The 22394-nt window shown below is 47.5% G+C and overlaps 1 protein-coding gene and 1 long non-coding RNA gene across 5 annotated transcripts in view; one reads left to right on the top strand and one right to left on the bottom strand.

The window, feature by feature from the left end:
- Abtb3 (ankyrin repeat and BTB domain containing 3) overlaps positions 1-22394 on the bottom strand; it is a 256093-nt gene that overhangs the window by 103356 nt on the left and 130343 nt on the right. For all 4 annotated transcript variants that reach the window (XM_052752947.1, XM_052752946.1, XM_052752945.1 and 1 more), the window contains exon 2: positions 7563-7712. In XM_052752947.1, coding sequence (XP_052608907.1) covers positions 7563-7712 — 150 coding nt within the window. The remainder of the gene's footprint in view (positions 1-7562; positions 7713-22394) is intronic.
- LOC128119598 (uncharacterized) lies at positions 9582-19268 on the top strand. Its single transcript, XR_008221586.1, has 3 exons — positions 9582-9694; positions 17952-18150; positions 19090-19268. It is a non-coding gene; the product is annotated as an uncharacterized LOC128119598 (long non-coding RNA).

The following is a 22394-nucleotide window of genomic DNA, read 5'->3' as shown; positions in this document are numbered from 1 at the left end:
CGGGTGGGATTTTTGTTTTGGCCCTGCCACTGATAACCTATCTTGGGGGAATAGATGCCTCCTCAGGAAGTCACACAACATAGTCCAGCCCCATCATCACTCAGGGGTGACCACAGCTACCCACAGACTCCAAGTCAGTGTGGGGATGACATGCTCTCTTAGGATGTCAGCTCACTGTTATGTATTTGAGGCCAGGTACATATATGTTCAACTCCCCCGGCTCTAAAGTCCAATAGAAAACTTGGTATTAGTCTGGCTTATACTCTTTGAGCTCCCAAACCTACAGCATTTTCTTCAGTCTTTGTGTCATAGAGCAGGTCACGTCAGGCTATTAATTTGTCATTCCAGGGACATTTGCTGAGCTGTGGGTGGTATACGAGATGCTCAGAATACAAAGTTTATTCAGATCCGGCAGAGAGGATGAAGGAAGCCATTTGAACTAAGGCCTTCCTACTTTCTGGCTATACATCCTTGGGCTAGACAACTAACTATCCTTCCTCACACCCAACTTTAGTTATCTGTGAAGTGGGAATACTAATAATGCCTGAAGTGAATGCCACGTCCTTTACACACAGAAGATTCAGAAATGGTAAGTGTTTTGACCCCAAGACTATACATCAGTCAGAATTCCACCACAGTGACAAAATACCTAAAGTAATCTACTAGAAGGAGAATGAGTTTTGTCCACGGTCTCCTGACTCCGCCACTCTGAGTCTGTGGCAGCTCAGTACCTCATGGGACGAGCATTAGATAGAAGACCCATCTTCACCTCACAGCCTCCAGGAGTCAGCAAGAGAGACAGGGAGGGCTGGCATCCCAATATTCCCTTCAAGGACACCCCACACCCAATGGCCACTGGCTGGGAGATAAGCTTCCAAGTGGAAGATAAGCTTTCCATATATGGCCTTGGGGAACTTTCAGGATGCGAAGTGAAGCCCCATAACAAGAGGGCTAAAGGCAAGTGCTCCAGGCATCCCAACGGCCTAGGGCAGTTCAGAATCTTAATGTAATTTACCAAAGGAACAAGCAAAGTGGCATGGGGAGGCACGTCAGCCTTCAGGGCCGGTCCCCTCCTCAGGGAGTTGGCAACCTTTCTGAATGTTGTGTGTCTCCAGTTTAGTTTGGAGCCTGTATGCCCCCAGAGCAAACTGCAGGTCCTCAGATCTGGAGGAACATAGCCCCACCTGGTACCCCCGTTCTTATGGAGGGGGCTCTGGGATCTGAGTGGTGCCTCTTCAGTTGACCCTGGTGGGAACATGGTTCTGTGGTGATGTGTGGCAGATTTACCTTCTGAAGTCTGGATTCGATTTCCAGTCCTTCAGCTCACAGGTGAGGCTGATGGAAGACATACAGCTTCAGTTCCTCTTGCTTTCACCCCCAGATCACAAAGTAGGGACAAGACATCAAAAGCACGTCTGTAGATTTATCACAGCATCTCTATTAATTATTGATGCTGTAACAAAATGCCCAACAAAAGCACCTTGAGGAAGAAGTATTTATTCTGGCCCACAGTGTGAGAGGCTAGTCCATCAAGGCTGGGGAGGCATGGTGGCAGGGGTTTGAAGCAGCTGGTTACACTGTCTACAGGCAATATTCAAAGATTGTTCTTTCCAGAAGCAGAGAGAGAGGTTTCAGGGGCTCAGCTTCTTTTCTTCTTATTCAGTCCAGGACCCCGGCTCATGGGATGGCATCATTCACATCCAGGGAAGACCTTCCTTCCTTGGTTAAACCTTTCTGAAAACATCCTTATAGACACACCCAGAGGTGTGTTTCTGCAGTGATTCTAAACTCATCACATTAACAATCGAGATTAGCCAGCATGGCACCCGGTTCCATAGACATCAGTGGCTGCTATTCTCGTTACCAGCTTTTAAGAAGGGCTTCTGCTCCTGAATATTTCACCCATGAGACTATTTCAAGAGCTGAGAATCTCACCTCTGCTGCAAAAACAGTGGTTTCTACCACCCACCTGGAAAGAACAATCTTTGAATATGAAGAACAGCTCTGTGTCCACAGAGAGAGAGTCAGTCTCTGTTGATTCAGACCGCAGAGAAGGCCAACCTAAATTACAGTCAGATCTGAAGAGAGGAATCTTATTAGCTCCCTTCTATGCTGAGTCTTATCACAGCATTCTGCACACCGACTTCAGGCCCAGCTTAATGAACGCACAAAACACACTCGCAATTAGCAACACCCATTTGTGTGCCAACAATTCACACATGAAAGTCAACATCCAATGACGATGGTGTTTAATTTACACAGCAAATCATCCTTAAACACAATCTCTGCAGCACATTGCTCCCATGGGCTGCCTGTTTAGGTAACCATGGATTTGCTTAGCAAATTCTTTCTTAGAACAGAGGCTGGGTGGGCCCCTCAGGTGCTACAGGACTAACCTTTGTATATGTATGTGTTAAATGAATGTAAAGGTGTGTGTGTGTGTGTGTGTGTGTGTGTGTGTGTGTGTGTGTGTAGGTCAGAGGTCAACATCTGTTTATTCAGTTGTTCTCCATCTTATTTTTTGAAACAGGGTCTTTTGAACCTGAACTATTGATTTGGCTAGGCTGGGAACACTCTGGTTCTCCTGTCTCCACCCCTACTTCCTGTTCCCAGGTGGTAGGGTTATAGATGCTCTGATGTGGGTGCTGAGGATCTAAACTTGCGTCCTCATACTTGCTTTAGAAGCACTTTACTGACTGGACCATCTTCCCAGCCATGGGACTAACTTTTGACAGGACAGTGTATGTGGGCTGCATGACCTGGAGGCCTCTTCCCAAGCAGACATGTTCCAACCCTATAGTCAGGTTCTACAGCTGGAGGGCCAAGGACATTTCACAGAATGGGAAAGTCCGAATGTGTGGTATTCTGTCTTCTAGAATGCTTCCCACGAGTGTTGCCTGGAGCTTCTGCACACACTCAAGACACCCTGGGGGTGTGTTAAAATGCAAATATTCCTTACCTCCTTGTGGATACCTCAGAATCTTATTCATACATATGACAACCTCATAATTATGTGGTTATCAGACTTGCTGCTAGATCCTGTCATATCATGTGCTAATAAAAGCGCAGAATGTGGGGCTGGAGAGATGGCTCCATGGTTAGGAGCATTTGTTGCACTTCCAGAAGACCTGGGCTTGATTCCCAGCATCCTCATGGTGGATCAAAACCACCTGTAACTCCAGTTCCAGGAGATATAACATTCTCTTTTGGCCTCCTTAGACACTTCACGCACATGTTGTACATATGAACTTGTAGGCAAAACACTCATACACATAAAATAAAGATAAATCTTAAAAAAGCACAAAATGACTATGCCATGGTTTAAATGCAAAGATTTGGTTTCCTTTGTGTGTTATGCATTAAAAAATGTTCTAAGGCAGCTTCTCTAGACTTCACCAGACTGCCAACAGGGCCATGTTACTAAAAATCTTTAGATCAACCATACAACCAGGAGTCAGAAGGTATTGTTACTGGGGGTATCTCATGACTTAGGGGTCTTAAAGGGATGGGACTCCAACTTCCCAACCCAGAGGCCAGGAAAGCAGCTATTTTGTTATGGTTTACATATGAGGTGTCCCTCACTTCAGAGACTCATCTCTTGGAGGTTTGGCTCCTGGCTAGTGGTGCTATTTTGGAAGGTTCTAGAAACTTCGAGAGGTAAAAACCTAGCTGGAGAAGTAGTTTCTGGAGATGGGTCCCTGAGGGTATCATGTCCCTGCTTGCTTCCTGTCTTGCTCTTGGCTTCCTGTTTTCATGGAGGTAAAAAAGTGCCCTTGGACACATACTCCCACCACCATGATGTTCTGTCTCCTGGTGAGCCAAGAAACAGAACCAAGTGGCCAGGGAGGAACCCTCTGAAACTGTGAGCCCGAATAGACCCTTTCCCTCACATTGTTCTGTCAGGCAGTTGGTGACCGTGAAAGAAAGGTGCCAGCCTCCCAGTCCCTCATGACCTGCCACCACAGAGATGCAGCATGTCCCCAAAATGGCCATGTCCTGCATGGGTCCGGGACTCTTCTGGGAGGGGGTGCAGGTTGGGTTCTGGGTCCACAAGTTTCTGAGTGCTCTGGATCTGCTGGAATCGCTGTATCAACTTCTGCATGGTTTAGTGGTGCAGAACTCCATACTCCAGCTCCACCAGGAACTGATAGATGAGCTGTGTAACCATCCACTGAGTCTCGAGCAAATATAGTTTCCTCTGCTTGCTGTCCTGGTCAGTTTTTATTGTCAACTTGACACAGGCAAGAAGTCACATGGAAAGAGAGGATCTCAATGGAGGGATTTCTCAGGTCATTCTCAGACCTGTGGGAGAACCGTCCTGACTGTTGATTGATTGACGTGGGAAGCCCTAGCCCACTGTGGGCGGCACCATGCCCAGGCAGGTAGTCTTGAGTTACGTAAGAAAGCAGGCTGGCCATAAGCTGGGAGCAAGCCAGTAAGCTGCACTCTTCCACTACCTCTGCTTCAGTTCTTGCCTCCAGGTTCCTGCCTGAGTTTGTGCCTGGACTTCCCTCAGTGATGGAATGTGACCCGGAAGTGGAAGCTGAAATAAACCCTTCCTCTTCCAGGCTGCTTTTGGTCATGAGCATTTTATCACAGCAACAGAGAAGAAATGGATAGAGTTGGTCTGGCTGGAGAGCACAAACCTGAATTAGGGGGTATACAACCAAGTATCCTTCAAACCTGGGACACCCAACCTTGTCTGTTCCTCTGTGTGAGCATTTTTGCATCACTATGGCAACATGCCTGACAGAAACGAGAGAAGAAAGATTTACTTCGGCTCACAGGTTCAGCCCTCTGAAACCCTGTGTCCTCTCTTGGCCTCACGTGCTTGGGCAGAATATCGTGATGGCAGGAATGTGTGGTAAAAGTTGTTCTTTGCTTCTTTGTGGGTGGGAAATAAAGAGAGGGGGGCATACGGGAAGACCCCAGTGTGAGACACATATCCCCCAGGATGCCCCCAGTGACGTGCTTCCTCTAACTTGGCCCCTGCCTCCTGCCTCTTGCTACCTACCAATAATGCTATTATATTACGAATGCATCAGGGGATGGGTCCATTCATTGGGACCAAACATCCATGATCTCATCGTCTCTGGAAATGCAACCACAGTCACACCTGGAAGAATGCTTCCTAATCCTTTAGACATGTCTTAATTTTTTTAAACTGTTTATTTGTGTATTATGTATGTGGATGTGCATGTTACAAGGCATGCATGGGGGGGGGTGTCAGAGGACAGAGGAGAGGGTTCCCTTCTTTCATGTGGGTCGTGAGGATGGAATTTGGGTCATTAGCTTGGCGGCAGCACCTGAGCCCACAGAGCCAACCCCATGGTCCTCTCGGGGCATTTTTTAATCCAATCAAGTCAGCTAGCAAACTTGGCCACACGTTCTCCTTTATTTCCTTCATACTTTTTGGAGCCCTCCCCCCTTCCTTCCCTCCCGTCTTCACCTCCTTCCCTTTGAACTTCATTCTTCCTGCGGCCCTACTATGTACCACACATCTGAGGCTGTCCTACCAGTGAACAATTCAAATGTTGTACTGTGAGGACGAGAGAACAGCTTCCAGCAGGGAGAGGGACAACAAAAAAATAATAAAGTGGAATGTGGAGTGTTATTAGGAGAGGGGAGGGAGGGGTTGTTATGGGTCCTGTGCTTCTTAATTGAGGTAATAAAAGTGTTCTAAAACGGACCATGGTTATGGCTGCACAACCTGGTAAATACACCAGAAATGATCGATTTGTGTCGATTGTGCCTCAACAAGGAGACTATGGAAACACAATGTATGAAGTGCACTGTGGGATGGTAACTGCTGGGCGTAGCACTCAAGAGTGACAGAGAATGAAGGTGGCTATGGACCAATGGACCGAATACTTATGTCCTCCCCAGGTCATATATATATATATATATATATATATATATATATATATAAAAGGACACTGCCCCCCCCCCCCCGCAAGAGTGAGAAGGTTCCAACCACAAGTGAGGCAGAGAGCTCTCACCAGGAGCTGAATATCTGAGCTTGGATTTCCCAGCCTCTAGAAGTGTGAGAAATAAATGCCTCTCCCTCTCCTCAATCCCTGCCTCTGTGTATGCACACGTGTGTGAGGGTGTCCCTGCCTCTGTGTATGCACATGTGTGTGAGGGTGTCCCTGCCTCTGTGTATGCACATGTGTGTGAGGGTGTCCCTGCCTCTGTGTATGCACACACGTGTGTGAGGGTGTCCCTGCCTCTGTGTATGCACACATGTGTGTGAGTGTGTCCCTGCCTCTGTGTATGCACATGTGTGTGAGGGTGTCCCTGCCTCTGTGTATGCACATGTGTGTGAGGGTGTCCCTGCCTCTGTGTATGCACATGTGTGTGAGGGTATCCCTACCTCTGTGTATGCACACGTGTGTGAAGGTACCCCTGCCTCTGTATGCACATGTGTGTGAATGTACCCCTGCCTCTGTATGCACACATGTGTGAGGGTACCCCTGCCTCTGTATGTACACATGTGTGAGGATACCCTTGGGGGCCAGAAAAGGCCTTCTGGAGGAGGAACTGGAGTTACAGTTAACTGTGAGCCTCCGGATATCCCTGCCAGGAACTGAATTAGAATCCTCTGCAAAGCAGCAAGTGCTTGTAACTGTTAAGCCATCTCTCAAGCTCTGAAGACAAGTCTGTTGAGTCCCCTGTCTACTCTGGTATTTTATTTTAGGAGCCTGAAGTAAGACAACATCCTCAGAGAGTTACCGTTTCTCAGTGGTGGTGAGAAAGAAAGGCATGGAGAGTTGTTTTGGCTGGGGGAGCAGTCAGTGCAAAGGTCCTGAGGTTTCCTTCTTCTTTTTTTTTTTTTTTTTTTGGTTTTTCGAGACAGGGTTTCTCTGTGTAGCTTTGCGCCTTTCCTGGAACTCACTTGGTAGTCCAGGCTGGCCTCGAACTCACAGAGATCCACCTGCCTCTGCCTCCTGAGTGCTGGGATTAAAGGCGTGCGCCACCACCGCCCGGCTTGAGGTTTCCTTCTTATGGTCAAGGAGCAGAAAGGGTCAAAGGAAGAACAGGGGGTAGGGAGTAGCAGGCCGGACAGGACTTTGGCTCATCCTGGGGCTCAGAAAGGGACCAGTGGAGTGTTCTGGAAGAAGAGAGAGCTAATCTGACCATGGCCAACAGATGCTGCCATGGAAATCAACAGTCATGGGCACCGCTTAGTTTAAGGACCATGTATATTGTCTGCGGCAGGCTGGGTGCCAAGCCCTGGGCATCCGTGCATTCCATATCAGAACCACACCCTGTGTCGGCTGAGATTATTTCTTCTATGTAACTGAAAAGGAAACTGAGGCTCAGGGCAGATGAGGAACGGATTCCATCTATAGTACTGACAGAGCTGGGACACTTACCAGGCCCTCCTTCCTCCAGACCTTTCCCATTTTCACTAGCAAAGCTTTGCACACACAGCAAGCACTCAATAAAGGTGCACTGGCCAGGTAAGCGCGGGCACTTATGGCATGATAGACTAGCATGTCGCTGGATATAGAGAGGTTAAGTGTCAAAGGTCCCAGGCTGAGGAGCCAGTGTCCACTTACTGAGCTCGGCGATGCTGCCCACACGTGTGGCCAGCAGGGACTGTTCGATGGTCCTCAGCTCCGACTGGCTGAACATGGGTAGTTCTCCTGGCTTGCTGGGCCGCTGTGGGTCTCGGTGCAGGTTCAGGCTCTCTGGCAAGCTCAGCACACCTGAGACAGAGAAGAATAAATTGTTACTTTTCAGTTCACCAGAGGAGAAAAGCCACACCTCACACTGTCAGAAGATGAGAAGGGAACCCACGCTCTGGACTCCCAATGCCTTTTGAGACAGGATAGCATATAGAGATCAGGCTGGCTGAAAACTCATTATGTAGCCAAGGATGACCTTGAACTTCTAACCCTCCTGCCTGTGTCTCCTGAGTGCTGGCATTACAGGTGTGCATACCCACTTCCAGTTTATTTGGTGCTGGGGATCAAACTCTGGGCTGCATCCATGCTAGGCATACAGAAACCAGCTGAACTGCATCCCCAGCCCGGGACCCCTTTTAGACATGGATGCTGATTTTAACAAATGCAAGCATTTGTCTGGACACTACATTTCCAAAGACCATGAAACAGAATCTTTCCCCAGCCTGGCAATGATTCTGTCACTGAAAGATGCTTCTCCTGAACCCAGAGATCACTGCCTCATCCTCCCTCCCAGAGAGAGCCTAATCATTTTGGTGTTGGGGAGGCAGTCCCTGCTGGCGGTGGCCTCTGAGGACTTCCTTCATTGACTCAGTAAATTAACTGGTGTGGACGGGCTGTGATCTCAAGGCAAGGCTCTGGGATTTCTCTGTAGTGATGCATATGGGGGTGGAGGTCAGGGGAAAGTCCCTAGGACTTCAGTACCGTGTGCAGTGAATGTCCACAGAAATCCCCAGAACACAGCACTCTTTCCTCCCATTCTGCTCTCCAAACCTTCAGTGACAGCCTAAAAGTAGCTATGTGGCCTACCCAGAGGCATTTACCCATCCCTAGCCACCCCAGGAAGAGACAGTGTGGTCCTGCTTCCTGAATTTCAAGTCTGATTAATAGACTTACTTTGATCAAGGCTATGTTAACAGAGGGGATAGAATCAGAGGCCTGAAAAATGCTTGTGACATTGAACTTGCTATCTTGAGCTCTGCCTCTATCATGGGCAAAACATGACCTGGCTAGCTGGCTCATCTAAGGAAGGTGAGAGAGAGAGAGAGAGAGAGAGAGAGAGAGAGAGAGAGAGAGAGAGAGAGAGAGAGAGAGAACATGGATGCTCACAAAATAACCTGGGAACAATAAAGGACGATCAACGCCCAGGTGCTGGACGATGGTAGTCCGCTGGCAGAGGGAGTGGAAGCAGAGTGTGAAGTCAGCACCCAGCTTCACTCCTCATCCTGCTCACATCACAGATCTCAGTGGCTCCACCCATATCCTGCCACACATGGTGCTGGCTGAGACCAGGGAGAAGGCAGCTAGAGCAAACACTGTTTTGAATGAATGATAACAATGGCTAAAGGATACAAATGCCCATTCGATTTTAATATTCCTATAGTCCGGAAATGATAAGTTTCCATTAAAGACTGTTTCCAACTGCCTATTTGTCAAACACTTTGTAGCTCCGAAGAACGTACTTTGTATCACAGCCCAGTGCACAATAATACGCTTTTCATGTTTGCCTTCAAAAATCTTCCACAGAAAACTGCCTGTCTGTACTGTGGTTTTGTTTTCCCCTTCTCTTCTGTCTTATCAATAGTAAAAAATGGATGGCTGGAGCCCCTGAAGTGCTTTGAGGACCCACTAGGGAGTTGGAACAGGCAGTGTGTTTGTGAAAGACCACAGCCCGGCAGGCAGGCCAACACAGCCTCACTGTTCACTGGATACCTGAGGATCTTCCAGTTTTCAGGGATGACTCGACCTTCAGAGAGATGCCCGCCATACAAGGGACACTTCTGCCTCTCAAACCTCCTCCTATTGGACCCAGGCCGTGATGCTCTAAGTCCTCCCTCACGTGACCTGTGATGTCAGAGGCCAGACCAAGAAGCTGTTGCCATGGCAATGAATCTCGGGTCTATCCCTCACTGAGGTCTCTGTGCCGCTAGCACAGGGACCTCCTACCCTCTCAAGGAGGTCACTACAAATGACAACAGAAAATCAGGACCCAGACCAGGACTGAGGTAAGTTTCACGGACCCCTCACTTGCCCGGGGGCTTAGACAGCCAAGAATGAGGTCTTGAACCTCATTGGCTATGTATTAACCAGATCTGCAGCCCGTGTGCTGCTCCACCAGGATCAACAGGCACAGGAGAAAGAAACTTGAGTCTGGAACCATGAGCCTCACCCTGGCCTGACGCTTCCAGTACTTGACCTTGGACAGGCCACAGAACCTCTCTGGACCTTGGTGCCCTCTTCTATGAAGTGGGGGATGGGGCAAATCACTGAATTCTCCTTTTTTCTGGGGTGTCAGGGGAGTGAAATGAGATCTTGTGGGCTAGCTTTCATGTGCGAAGCAGAAAGGCCCTCCACACATGGACCTGAGATGAAATCAGCATACAAACCCCTGCTCTGGATTTCTTCACACTTCATTGTGCAGATGAACAACCCCTATTGGAACTGCTTTGGAGAGTTATGAAATTCAAATGTGGGAATCATTTATTCAAAGATACTTTAAAAACTAGATGACAGAGATTTATAAAATCTATAATGGATCTATTATGCCAAGATTATATATCAGGCTTTTCTTTTTGAGAACTCCATATAGGGTGTCTTAGTTAAGATTTTATCACTGTGATGAGACAAAATGACCACGGCAACTCTTATATAGGAAATCATTTAATTGGGGCTGGCTTACAGTTCAGAGGCTTAGTCAATCATTGTCATGGTGGGAAGCATGCAGGCATGCAGGCAGAAATGGTGCTGGAGCTGGAGGAGTCAAGTGTTCTACATCCAGATTGGATTGGCAGGCAGCAGGAAGAGAAAGTGAGCCACTGGGCCTGGCTTGGGCTCCTGAAACCTCAAAGCCCACCCCCAGTGACACACTTCCTCCAACAAGGCCACACCTGCTTATTAGGCCACTCCCTACAAGTCTACAGGTGGCATTTTCATTAAAACCACCACGTAGGACTTAACACATAAACTGAAATAATTATTTTTTTCTAATGTAAGAGAGTACCTAGGTGAATAAGAAGGCTAGAGCATCATTTTTAGTGTTGATGCAAGCCTATTATTGCAGCTGAGGACAGAATGGCTTGGTGATAAAGACCCAAGTTCAAAACTGAAGTTCGGGGGCCAGTAGGGGAGATGGCTCAGCCAGTCGAGTATTTGCTGTAAGCATGAGGAACTGAAAAGGTTGCATAAAAGCCAGATACAGCAGCATGTACCTGCAACCCTAGCCCTGGGGGGTAGGGGTACAGAGAGAGGGGCTTGCTAGCCAGCCAGCCTAGCCAAATTAGTGAGCCCTAGGTTCAAGGGGAGACCTTGTCTAAACAAATCAGATTGAGATTGATGGAGGAAGACTGCTGATGTTGACTTACAGACTCCATACACAGCTTGCACATATATGCACACTCACCAGTGTGTACACACACACACACACACACACACACACACGCACGCACGCACGCATGGTGCACCTGAGGAATTTGTCTTTATGAGACTGGTGGTTCGTGTATTTTACATTTGGCTGAGGAGGGAGTGCATTCAAACCCTCAAAAAGGGTTGACGGCTCTTAAAAATCCTATCAAGGGTGCAGGTGAGCTGGGCCTATGGGCCTGAGACAGGACAGCTGCCCTGGCCCCTCCCTCGTATGCCACAGGGTAGCAAATGTAAGGGAAATGTGCCCCCCTCCATGCTACCTGCAGGAAAGCCGGCCTCGGGGACATGAGAATGGAAGAGCTGGCTCTGTCCCTCGCCCCAATCTGGAGAGTGGGCCCTGCACCTCACCTGGGTAAAACAGTAGAGCTACCCCAGTTGTGTGAATGTGGGTGAGCCGGACCCGAGGGTGTGAGAGCAGAAGAACACAGCTCCTTGCTCTCTGCCATATTGGATGAGCTAGCAGGGGGCAGTGCTGGAGAGCTTGCCCTGGTGGTGACAATGAGGGAAAGCTGGCAGGCGGACCAACCCAGCCACCACCCAGGCCCAGAACCAGGGCTGTGAGTTGGCTACCCCAAGCCCCACCCCATCTGTGAACTGCTGGAGCACACGAAGGGGCCGGTCCCGCAGACCCACAGCTGTAGGACCTCCATGACACAGGCAACAACAGGACATCCAGGAGGAGCCCCAGTGAGGACTCAGTATTGATGGTGTAGCAGAAGCCAGAGGCCTCGAACCAGACCAATGACTCACTGCAATGAACACTTGCAAGGAAAGATGTGTGGACTAAAGGGTGTACTGTGTGACTCACTGTGCCACACTCCAGCTTCCATGCCAAGATTTTTAAAAATTTGTTTTGTTTTGGCTTTACTTTTAAATTTTGTTTTGGGGAGAGACTGCAAGGGCGGAAGGTAGAAACCAGGGGACAGGGGTAGGGGGTGGGGTTGGGATGAGTGGGATTGGGATACATGATGCGAAACCCACAAAGAATCAATAAAAAGTTTTTTAAAAAATCAATTTCCCATTAAGATCCATTCATTTCACTCCTAGGTATTTAACCAAATATTATTTGAAATAAATATTGAACTATTGAAAATTTAAAAAAAATATGATCAATTTACATCTGTGAATGCTGAATTCACAGCCATCAGGGTTTCATGGCTGCTGCTGAGGAGCAGAAAGGCCAGCATTGCCTGACCTACAGAGCTGAGTTCCCTCTCAAGAAGGAGCAAACTTCTCCAACGTCCGGGCAGTTTCCCTAGCTGCAGAGAGCAGTTAAACAATGGCCATTGTGGGTTTATTGTGAGGATTAAACAAAAACACACTGAGAACCTCTGGCCTCCAGTGGGAAAGCCTCATAGATACTCTGCCCTACGGAGCATGAAGTCTCATCTATTTACCATCTGGATTCAGTCTTGAGGGTCATCTTTCCAAAGTCTTGTGTGACTGGACAAAGAATCTTTTGGTCAGGTCACTCAGAACGAAAATTGTAAGAAGTACCGCTCTGCGTGAGACCTTGGACACACCACATGCAGCACCTTATCTGTCGCGGGGGCCATCAGGCTCTTACGGCCTGCTTCTGCTCTGAGGTGCACAGCACGGCCCTGTGGCAAACACAGGGCCTCGCCTTCCTCTATTTTGTCGCTAGACTTGGGTCAAGGATGTATTTTCCCATGAGGAGAAAACCATGCTAGCCATCCCCCAGCCTTCATCTGCTCGCCCTCAGGGATGATACTGGTGATGGTGCTGAAGAGGACCAGCCAAGCTTTACTGAGCACCAACTTGGGTGGACACCGTGCCAAGCACTTTCTGTGTTTAGATTAATATGTATTTGACGTCTTGCACCTACACTAGATTAAACTGTTTTTTGGGGGGGAGGGCATGTAAGGTGACAGTGTGGAACAGTCTCTGGATTCCAGTGACCTTCCTTGGAACCCTAACTACAGCACTCAACATCCTTTTCATTTCTAAGACTTATGGTGGCTCCATACTCTGTTTCTATAGGTTGTCTATTTGGGTACTTCATATGAGTAACCAAAGTTATGATGCAGTAATGGAAGAAGCCAGAATCAGGAGATGCATGTGCCATGCTGGGAGTGGGGGGTGACTACATAGGCCTGGTGCTCTGGGCACAGGCTTGGGCTCTGCCCCATTGGCCTCTAGCTGCTAAGGAGAGTTGACTGTACTGGCACTGATGCCAACCTGGACTCCATCTTCCATTAAGCAAGCAAAAAGCTGAAAGCCAGAGTCCACACTCAGCTTTACCAAACAGGAAGGAAGGAGCCATGGAAGAGCTCTGGCCAGGTGCCAATGCCCGCTTTGCCACCTTCCATGGGGGTTGCCAGGCTGGGTTCCTCTGAGCCTGCCCCTCCCTCTGCAATGTTTGACACCGCCTGCCTCAAGGCTGGCGGAGAGGCTGGAATGGGATAATATATATATATATAGACAACTTGGCACAGAGAACGGAGTCAATAAATGTTTGCTAATAAAGTAAGTAAATGAAGTTCTTTGGAGCTAAAGATTTAGGAAGTCAATAACCTAGTCACTGCCAGAAGGCTTTCTTTTACTGTTAAATTTATGAAGAAAAAAAAAAAGGAAATATCAGAGCTTTTTTTTTTTTTTTGGCCTATCCCACCAGCTTGGAGCCTCTGTTTTATTTTAAAAGACTTGGCAGCAGGAAGCAGATTTAGGGCTGACTTAGTGAGCCCACTGTCTATGAGAAGCAGGTTCTTTTCCTGGTAGTGTGAGCATAGCTCCTGGCTCACATTTTGCCCAAGAATGGATTCCCTTTTCAGAGATCTTTCTTAAAAACCCAGGGCACTTAAGAATGAGAGTGGGGGAAACGTAAATGTAGATTCTTTCTAGAAATGGGCACCAGGACACACTGAGGTGTGGAGTCAGAAACGTGTCTAAGGAAGGGCGCGGTGACCTTCTGAAAACACAAATGCTGGGCACAGTGCCTCTGAGGCCTCGGGCTCAGCTGTGAAGACAGACCTCCACCAGCTGGAACACTGTAGAAACAGAGCTGAGCCTGCATCCCTTGGGGTCCTGTGGAGCCTCCCTGAGGCTAGTCCAAGGCAGTCTAAGAGCTTCTCATGCTTCCTAGGGACTCAGTATCGGCTGGGATTTTGAGAATTGGACTCCACAGAGCAGTTCAGAGAGCCTGATTTCTGAGTTCTGGAGGCCAGGTTTGGCCCACAACACTGATGCATTTAGTTAGCCTCCCCTTAAGTACCAGTTTCCTTGGGAATACTACAGAATAATGGAGACCATTCTAGCATAACCCTCACAGGGCCACTGGAAGATTAAATGAGTGAAAGACAGCTTGCTCTCTATAAACAGCTCAATAATGGCAGCTGTTATTATCATTATAATTGTGGCTGGAGGACAGTCCAGGAGAGAACAAAGGCCCAGAGGCAGGTGCTCCACATGTGGGGGAAGTGCCGGAGCAGAGGGTGCAGAGGTGGGATGCAGACAGGCAGCTGCGGATCATGGAGGACTTTAGCCACTGGCCACATTCTCAACCTTCACCTCCAGGGCACTAGGTTTCTCTCTGTTCACAGCCCAGTTCCTAGAAACCGTGGTCTGACACCAGATCACCACTGCTTTCTCCCGCTCTACCTCCACTTCCATTGGTCCAGCAAGTTCAAGGTTATTGTTCCAAGCCTGACTCAGGATGCCGCACACATGCAGGCCCTGCTTCTGGAAGCGCCTTCTGTCCAGGCAGCCAGCGAGACAGTGAGAAGTACAGCAGAGACTGTTCCCAGCAGAGGCAGAGAGGCAGGACAGCTAGGATAGAGTCACAGGCAGGAAGTGCTCCAAGGTGACCCCCCCAGGCACACACACACAAGCTGTCCTTCCCTCCGTGAGCCACAAGCTTTTGAGATAGGACTTACCCCACTGGGCTTACTGGCAGCTGTGTTGTTCTGAAGATGTTGTATAAGAGGCAAGGGCCTGTCAGTGTGGCTCTAACACTGATTTTGAGTGAGACAGGAACCACTGGAAGATCCTGAATGGAGAAGGATGGAGTTGCCCTGTCTTTAAAGGGTCACCCCAGCTGGTGGGATGATCATGGACTGTAGGGTGACCAGGGCAGACTCAGGGTAACTACAATAGAGGTCATAAAACAGGCCAAGCAAAGAAGATGCTCACAGGGTGTTGGGTGTAAGAAAAAAGAAGAGTCTAATTGCAGGGGGAGCGTAGGTCTGCATTTACTCAAGGGGACTGGGTTTGGAAACCATGCCAAGTACACTAGAGATCCACGCTAAGAACATTCCCTTGCCTCTGAGACCTAGGGTGGCAGACATTTCTTCCCTTTTCTTTCCTGCCAATGAGGAGCACTGCTAGCCACATGGACAGGACTGTTGCCTCCTTCCCCACTCCACCCTCTTCTCTCCCAGGGTTCTGCCTCTCTGTGTCATCCATGTGATCTCTGCATAGTCAGTCCTCAGTGCCATCTGTATTAGAGAGGCTTAAGAGGGAAGAAAAACACATTCTCAGTTTCTGCAGGTCTTCAGTGAAGGGACTCCCAGGACTTAGCAATCAAGAGAACACTTGGTTTAGGCCCTAACTCCTCTTAAGAGCCTCAGGGGAATGTTATCATAGATCTCCCGTTGGGTCTTGGGTAGCTGTGGAAGTGTCAGGGGTGGTCAGTTCTTGGAGATGTAGCTCCCAGGAGGAGGGGGTAAGTCCTTTGAAAGTTCTCAGGAAAGCATCTCCCTTGATCACTGCCCAACAGTGACACGTGAGGAAAAAACTGGCATGGAATGTGATAAAAACTCAGTCGTGGGGTGTGACTAACAGGAAAATTCTAGGAGTTAGAAATAATCTTTGACATTTCAATTAATTTCATGCACTAGATCGGGCAGATTTTTGGACAATCAGGACTATCTGGCTCCATTTCAGGGTGACTGTGCATCTGCCTCAGATATTTACAATCTAAATCTATACATTCACTCATCCACTCATCTACCCACCCACCCACCCATCCATCCATTCATCTATCCATCCATCCATCCATCCATCCACCCACATAAATGGTCACTTTTAATTAAATAAAAAAATTGGGACCTACTATGTGCTAAATCACAGACACAGTAGAAAATATAACAGAGTAGCTGTTACGTTAACGAGCTTAACACCCATCTACCCTTCCATCATCCATTCTTTCATCTATAGCCTGTCTTTCTTTCTGTCCTTCCATCTATCGACTCCATACCATGTGCCTGATCGGAACTGCAATGAGAAGTAAGATGCACTGAAGCTGCCCTTAAGGAAGTCAATAAGGTGGCAAGGGTGTACATGCCCACAGATGTTACAGGTGCCGTGAAAGAAGTCTACATGCTATGTGGATGGCATGAACAGGAAGTGGATATTCCACCTGAGTGGTAGGCCAGGAAAGGCTTCATGGAAAAATAGAGCAAAAGTTTTGAAAAATAAATCCTTGATCATTAGGTGAAGTGGGTAGGGGAAGGCATAAAGGCAGGAAAACAGATGTACTGAATGAAAGTGGTTACTGCTGGAGCAACAGGTAGAAGGGAATTTCAATGGAGTGTTTGGGGCTAGACTAAGGAGGAGTCACAGTGCCTGCCTTGTTGAATTTCTCTCTACCATTGGGGAAAGTGACTTCCCTGAGAGCTAGTTCTGGTGTCTCATTCCATACCTACATGAGGTCAAGGTTCATGAATGGCATCCTGGTTAGAATGACCGTGAGAGATCCAGCACATATCACAGATGAGGCTGCCAGCAAGCTCAGAGTAATGCAATATCCAGACTATTCTCTGTCCCTCAGCTCTCTAGGACTGGAATGCTGCCTGTGGACTCCTCTGGCTCGGCAGATGTCTTAACCTTGACCTCTTTGGTTTCTCTGGGCTTTCAACACCCACCCTATCTTTGGACCCCTGAAACTGCTGAGGCTGGTCCCTGGCATTCTACCTTCACCTTCACAGCTCAACCAGCCTGGGTTTGGCTGAGAGGGACCTCTGGCAGGATTTCTGTCCTCTCCAAACTCTCTAATGACTCATCCTAGAATGAGCTTTCCTTTCCCCCTGACGATGTTGAGATAATGGGGTCAGTCACAAGTTGGCATCCTTGTTCTTAGATGTCCCTTTACCATCTTGCTCTTGCAGAATTCACTTAAATTTTTTTTAAACTATTTTCAAAACAATGATCATAAAGTTGCACGTGACCATTTGATAGACCTTAACAGTAGAAAACTGTGAAGAGATAGACAATCTTCTTTCCCTGTACCTGCCCAACTCTCCTGAGTGAAGCTATTGCTATTTTCCTATATGAGATCTCTCTATCCATTCTCTCACTCACTCACTCACTCACTCACTAAACATTTATTAAGTCCAGGCAATGTACAGGTTCTCCAGGGGATGAAGGTCTGATGGTTCTTGCCTTTGCAGAACCATCTAGCCAGAGAGACCAATGTCCCTCTGATGAGCACACAAAACACAATTCAAATATAACTTTGTAAAACATCATGAAGAAATAATCGACGTGTGAACCATAACTTAACCAATGTGGAAGCTAGAAGGTAGTATCTAATTTAATTTAATTTCATATAATTTTAAGTAAAAGAGCTTTGCCTGTAGTCATTAGCATCTGTTTTTCCTTTGTTTCTAAATCACTGTCTCCACAACTTTTTTATTTTAAATAGAAAATCAGATTCTCACCGATAGAAGAATTCTTTGCACATTAGGAAATCATCCCTTTGCTGATTGATGTATGTCCTGCACACACACTTCTCAGTGTCCTATCTGACCTTGGAAAGTGTTTATAGCACCCAACCAGGAGTGTTTCCATTCAACTTAGCGCATTCAATCTTTTTCTCCATAGGTTTAAGGTTATGTTTGGAAAATGCTTCCTCTATAGGGAGGTGGATCAGTGGTCAAAACATTCGCCAGGTGAGCCAAGAGGACTGATGTTCAGGTCACCAGAACCCATGTAAATGCTGAGTGGGTATGAGGGCCTTCCAGCCTTGGAAGACAGAGACGAGACTCCAGGAGCAAGCTGGCGAGGGAAACTAGTCATATTGGTGAGCTCTGGTTTTGACTGAGAGACCATGCCTCAAAGAGTAAGAGGGGGAGTGGTGGAGGGAGAGGTCCAGCATCAACCTTGGGCCTCTACATGCATGCACAGAAGTGTACATACAAACCCTGACACATGCACACACACATACATATAAAAAGAAGAGAGTGCTTACCCTAGGTAAGATTACTAAAAGTTAAGCATGTTTCTGATGGTAATTTTAGTTTTACTATCAGTATTAAACCTGTGACCTATCTAGAGTGAGCTGGGAATCATATTTTTATTTTCCAAAGTAGCCAGTCAATTGTGTCAATATCTACTGAATAAGCCACTAAGTACCAGTTACCTGTGTTGAAATCTCCTGGGTCAGCCACCTTTAACCCAATGATTTCCATCCACTCTCTCAACCACTGTATTTCCAGGTGCAGTTGAGTTCACGTCCCTATTTCCCACTTTATCTTATTGATCTCATCTTTTCTCCATTGTGGGAAATAAATTATTTTATTATTGAAGCTTCATAAATGCTTGAAAATCAGAAAAGACCAGTCTTGATTCAACAGCTCTTCTTTTAAAATGATACTTAGAGCCTATTTTTATCTCCTTCTCTCCAATATTAATTTAAATTCTGAATTAGCTCTCTGAATGCCATTCAGTTGGTGAAGGCGATTGCACCAGAAAGGGTAGCCAATGGTGGGGTGGTTTGGATGGATAAGTCCATTTAAGACAATGCTTGAATACATATTATGCTTCCTGAAACACGTTTAGCTGTCCTCTTTGCTGTTCCCAACTTTCTGGTTCTACCATTCCTCATGGGGACTTCTTCATAAACACAAGTTGAATTCATGAATGAATCCTGGGTAGAATTCTTTGTAGAGAAGAAGGATTAGTGTTAAAGAAGGTGTTAAAGCCATATTAACACCCTCCTGGGTATTCCTCTCTGTTACAGAAATTAAAGGGAGCTGAAAAAATGGAGGATTTCACACCAGCTGCCAGCAGCATTTGATGCCAAGGACAAACACTCACAGATCTGTGTCCTCCAGGGATAGATAGAGACCATTTCCAGGTAAAAGCGAGGATCCCGCTAGAGGGGAGGCTGCCGTGTCTGGCTGGCTTCCAGTGGGAGACTTCTTCCCAATAGAGCTTCTACACAGTAAGAGGGTTATTTATATGCATCATGAAGCCCCTTAGGGTCTGCAAGATCCCGAGTCACCCACAAAAGATTAAATCACATTCAACCCAGTTTCAGTGCTAAGTATATTTAATTGTATTCTATGTCTTCAAAGTCTGATTATCTTTAATTAAACAGCCCGATGATAGATTTATTACTTACTTGATATGATATAGTAGAGAATTATTCACTGAAATGTTAATAAATGGGAATAGCCTACGGCTGACCACACAGAGTGACAGAGGGGCGTGTGTGTGTGTGTGTGTGTGTGTGTGTGTGTGTGTGTGTACAGCGTTTTGAGGGCTGGCTGTATCCCTCTGCTAACATAGTACAGATATTAACGGCACATAAAAGCACAAGCCTGCCATTTGCAGCTGCGCATGTGTATACAGATATAAATAACTAATCGGCCTTTCACAATCCATCAAAAATACAAAGATTACTAAACTGGCTTTTAAAAACATTAGAATCCCATTAGGGCAAATTCAGCTGCTGACTACAGAGCAAAAAACAAACCGCAAGGGGACTCTAAATTCTTGTTTTGTGGCTGCTGATAAAAGTTAAAGGTACCACACTTTCAACCAGACTATGGAGCCTGGCGGTGGGTGGGGGTGGGGGAGCAAGTGCTAACCTTGGCTGGAGAAAAGAGGCCCTTTTCCACTAGACACATGGAAGGATGCTCCTAGGGACCATGTCCCATTTAGGGAGTTATCAAAGCATTCCTTGAGGAAGCTCAGATGCAGCTCAGTGGTTCTCAGCTCCCCCACATGAGCCAGAGTCCAAGACTGATGTACAGAGAGTGCTGGTTTCCTTGCCTAAAGTATGGCTCCGAAACATATGTCTGCCGAATCCCCAAAACCTGTGAGTGGGACCATATTTACATACCAGTAAGGTAAGGGTGGCACAGGCCTTGTACCAACACAGAGGGGAGTGGGACACGCTGATTGTTCTAGTTTCATTTCTTCTGTTGCTGTGGGAGGACACTATGGCAGTAAGTGTGACTTTAAGAAAGAAAGGGTTTATTCAGCTTGCAATCCCAGACTACAGGCCGCCATGGCAGACAAGTCAAGGCAGGTCACACCCACAGTCAGGAGCAGAAGGAAATGCATGCAAGCTCACTGGTGTTCAGCCTTCCCTCTACATCCAGTGGTCTAAGACCTAGAGCCAGAGAAAGATGCTGCCCCAAATGGGCAAGTCTTCCCACCTCCATTAGTGCAGTGGAGACAATCCCACACAGACATGCCCACAGTTCAGTCTGATCTGGACAATTCCTCTTTGGGACTCTTCCCAGGTGATTCTAAATTGTGTAAAGTTGACAATTAAAACGAACCATTACACTGATGCACAGAGGCAGCCGTGAGAGGAGGGGGAAAGGGATTGCAATGGGTATGTACAGGTTAAGGGACACCAGAGTTTGCTGGCAGCCGACAAAACACGGGAGAGAAGATGAGTCCAATTCTTGTCACGCAGCCTCCATAGTAATCAATGCTGTAGATGCCTCAGTCTCAGACTTCCAGCTTCCAGAATACAAGAAAATGTATTACTGTGTTTGTAATCCATTGGGTCTGCGGCCAGAACTGATTTCTTTCTGGGTGTTAAACACATCTGACTGCTCTGAGCAAAGCTTTGAGCCCATGACCTTCTTCTCCCACTTCAACAACCTTCAGTGGCTCCCTATTGCCTTGAGGAGGAGACAGAAACCCTCCACCCAGGCCTTAAGGGCCTCTGTGGCCTCTGTCTGATCTAGCTGTCCAAACAAATTCCATCCTACTCACAAACCCACAAAGCCACTTATTCCCTGGATGTCTCTGCTCACGTAACTTTTCCTAACTCTAAGCTGTTCCCTCAGTTTTCTATAGGGAGCCATTCCCAGCTTTGCTGGTGTAACACCACACTGCTTCCCTGGGCGATCTGACCCAAACTCCCCTAAATGCCCCCAGCCCCCCCTTTTACCCAGCAGGATATATGTAAATGACATTCGGGTGAGGCTAGAAAATAATAGTACTCATGAAAAATAGAACTGAAGACTTTTGTGTCACTTCCTAAGAGCCAGGCTCTGTTCTGAGTACTTTACGGCATGGATTGTTCTAATCCTCACATCTCTACGTAGTCTTTATGATTATTATCATTGTGCAGATGATGAAATGGAGGTCCAGAGAGGTTAGGTATCTTTCCAAAGGTCACACAGATGGGATTATAGGTGAAGCTGGGAATTAATCCATTTGGCTTCAGAGTTTGCGCTGCTCAGAGAGAAAGGCGGGGGCTGAGCTGGGAAGGACATGAAGGCACATCTGAAACCAGTGAAGAGCCAGAAGCCGAGAAATGACCTCAAGCAGAGTGCATAGCACCAGGCTGCTGTTACCAGGACAAGAGAAGATAGTAGTCTAGGCCAGGAGAGGGCTGTGGCCAGAGCATCACCAAGTTGAGTCTCTGCGGTACCTGCACCAGAGGCACATCCGGGTTCTAAACAAGCCAGAGATGCTCAGTAGAGTAGAGGTCTGGGATACACAGTCCTGTAGAGCAAGGTGACTTCTGGAGCAGGTGGAGTGGGGGACATAGAGAGTTTTTAGAGACTCAACAAAGGCTACACTGCTAACACAGGTCAGGGCTGGCCCTGAACGGCCTCTGGATTCCAGGTCAGGGGCTCTGAGCAGCATGACTGGAAGTCACAGATAGGATAGGCTTGGAGTCAAGCTGGTGATGTGCAAGAACCATTGCCCTAGTAGCCTGGAGCATTGGACAAGATGGCTGGTCAGTCAGGATGAAGGCTGTGGGTGTAGGGAGCACTAGCCAGGTAAGCAGGAAGTGAGAGGAGGGTGGCTGGGAGCAGCAGGGGTGTATACTAATCTGCAGCAGTGCTTATCTTGTTCTAGCTCCCAGCCACTCTCAGCAGAGGCAGGCCTCAGTGGCAACAGCCTCACAGTGCTCCCCTCCACCCCCCACATCTAGGGAGCCAGGGGCTGGTTAGAGGAACATGCTTTCTATCTGAGCTTTGTGAGAAGGTGCTTGCACACATAAACACACAGCCCCTGTACAAATACACACACATACAAGCACAGTTGTCTATCTATTTACTGTTGGCG

The sequence above is a fragment of the Peromyscus californicus genome, unplaced genomic scaffold (assembly GCF_007827085.1).
Source record: "Peromyscus californicus insignis strain IS unplaced genomic scaffold, ASM782708v3 Scaffold_24__1_contigs__length_46423439, whole genome shotgun sequence".
Classification (NCBI taxonomy): Eukaryota; Metazoa; Chordata; class Mammalia; order Rodentia; family Cricetidae; genus Peromyscus; species Peromyscus californicus.
The sequence above is the reverse complement of the archived record's forward strand: the minus strand, read 5'-3'. Positions and strand labels throughout refer to the sequence as shown.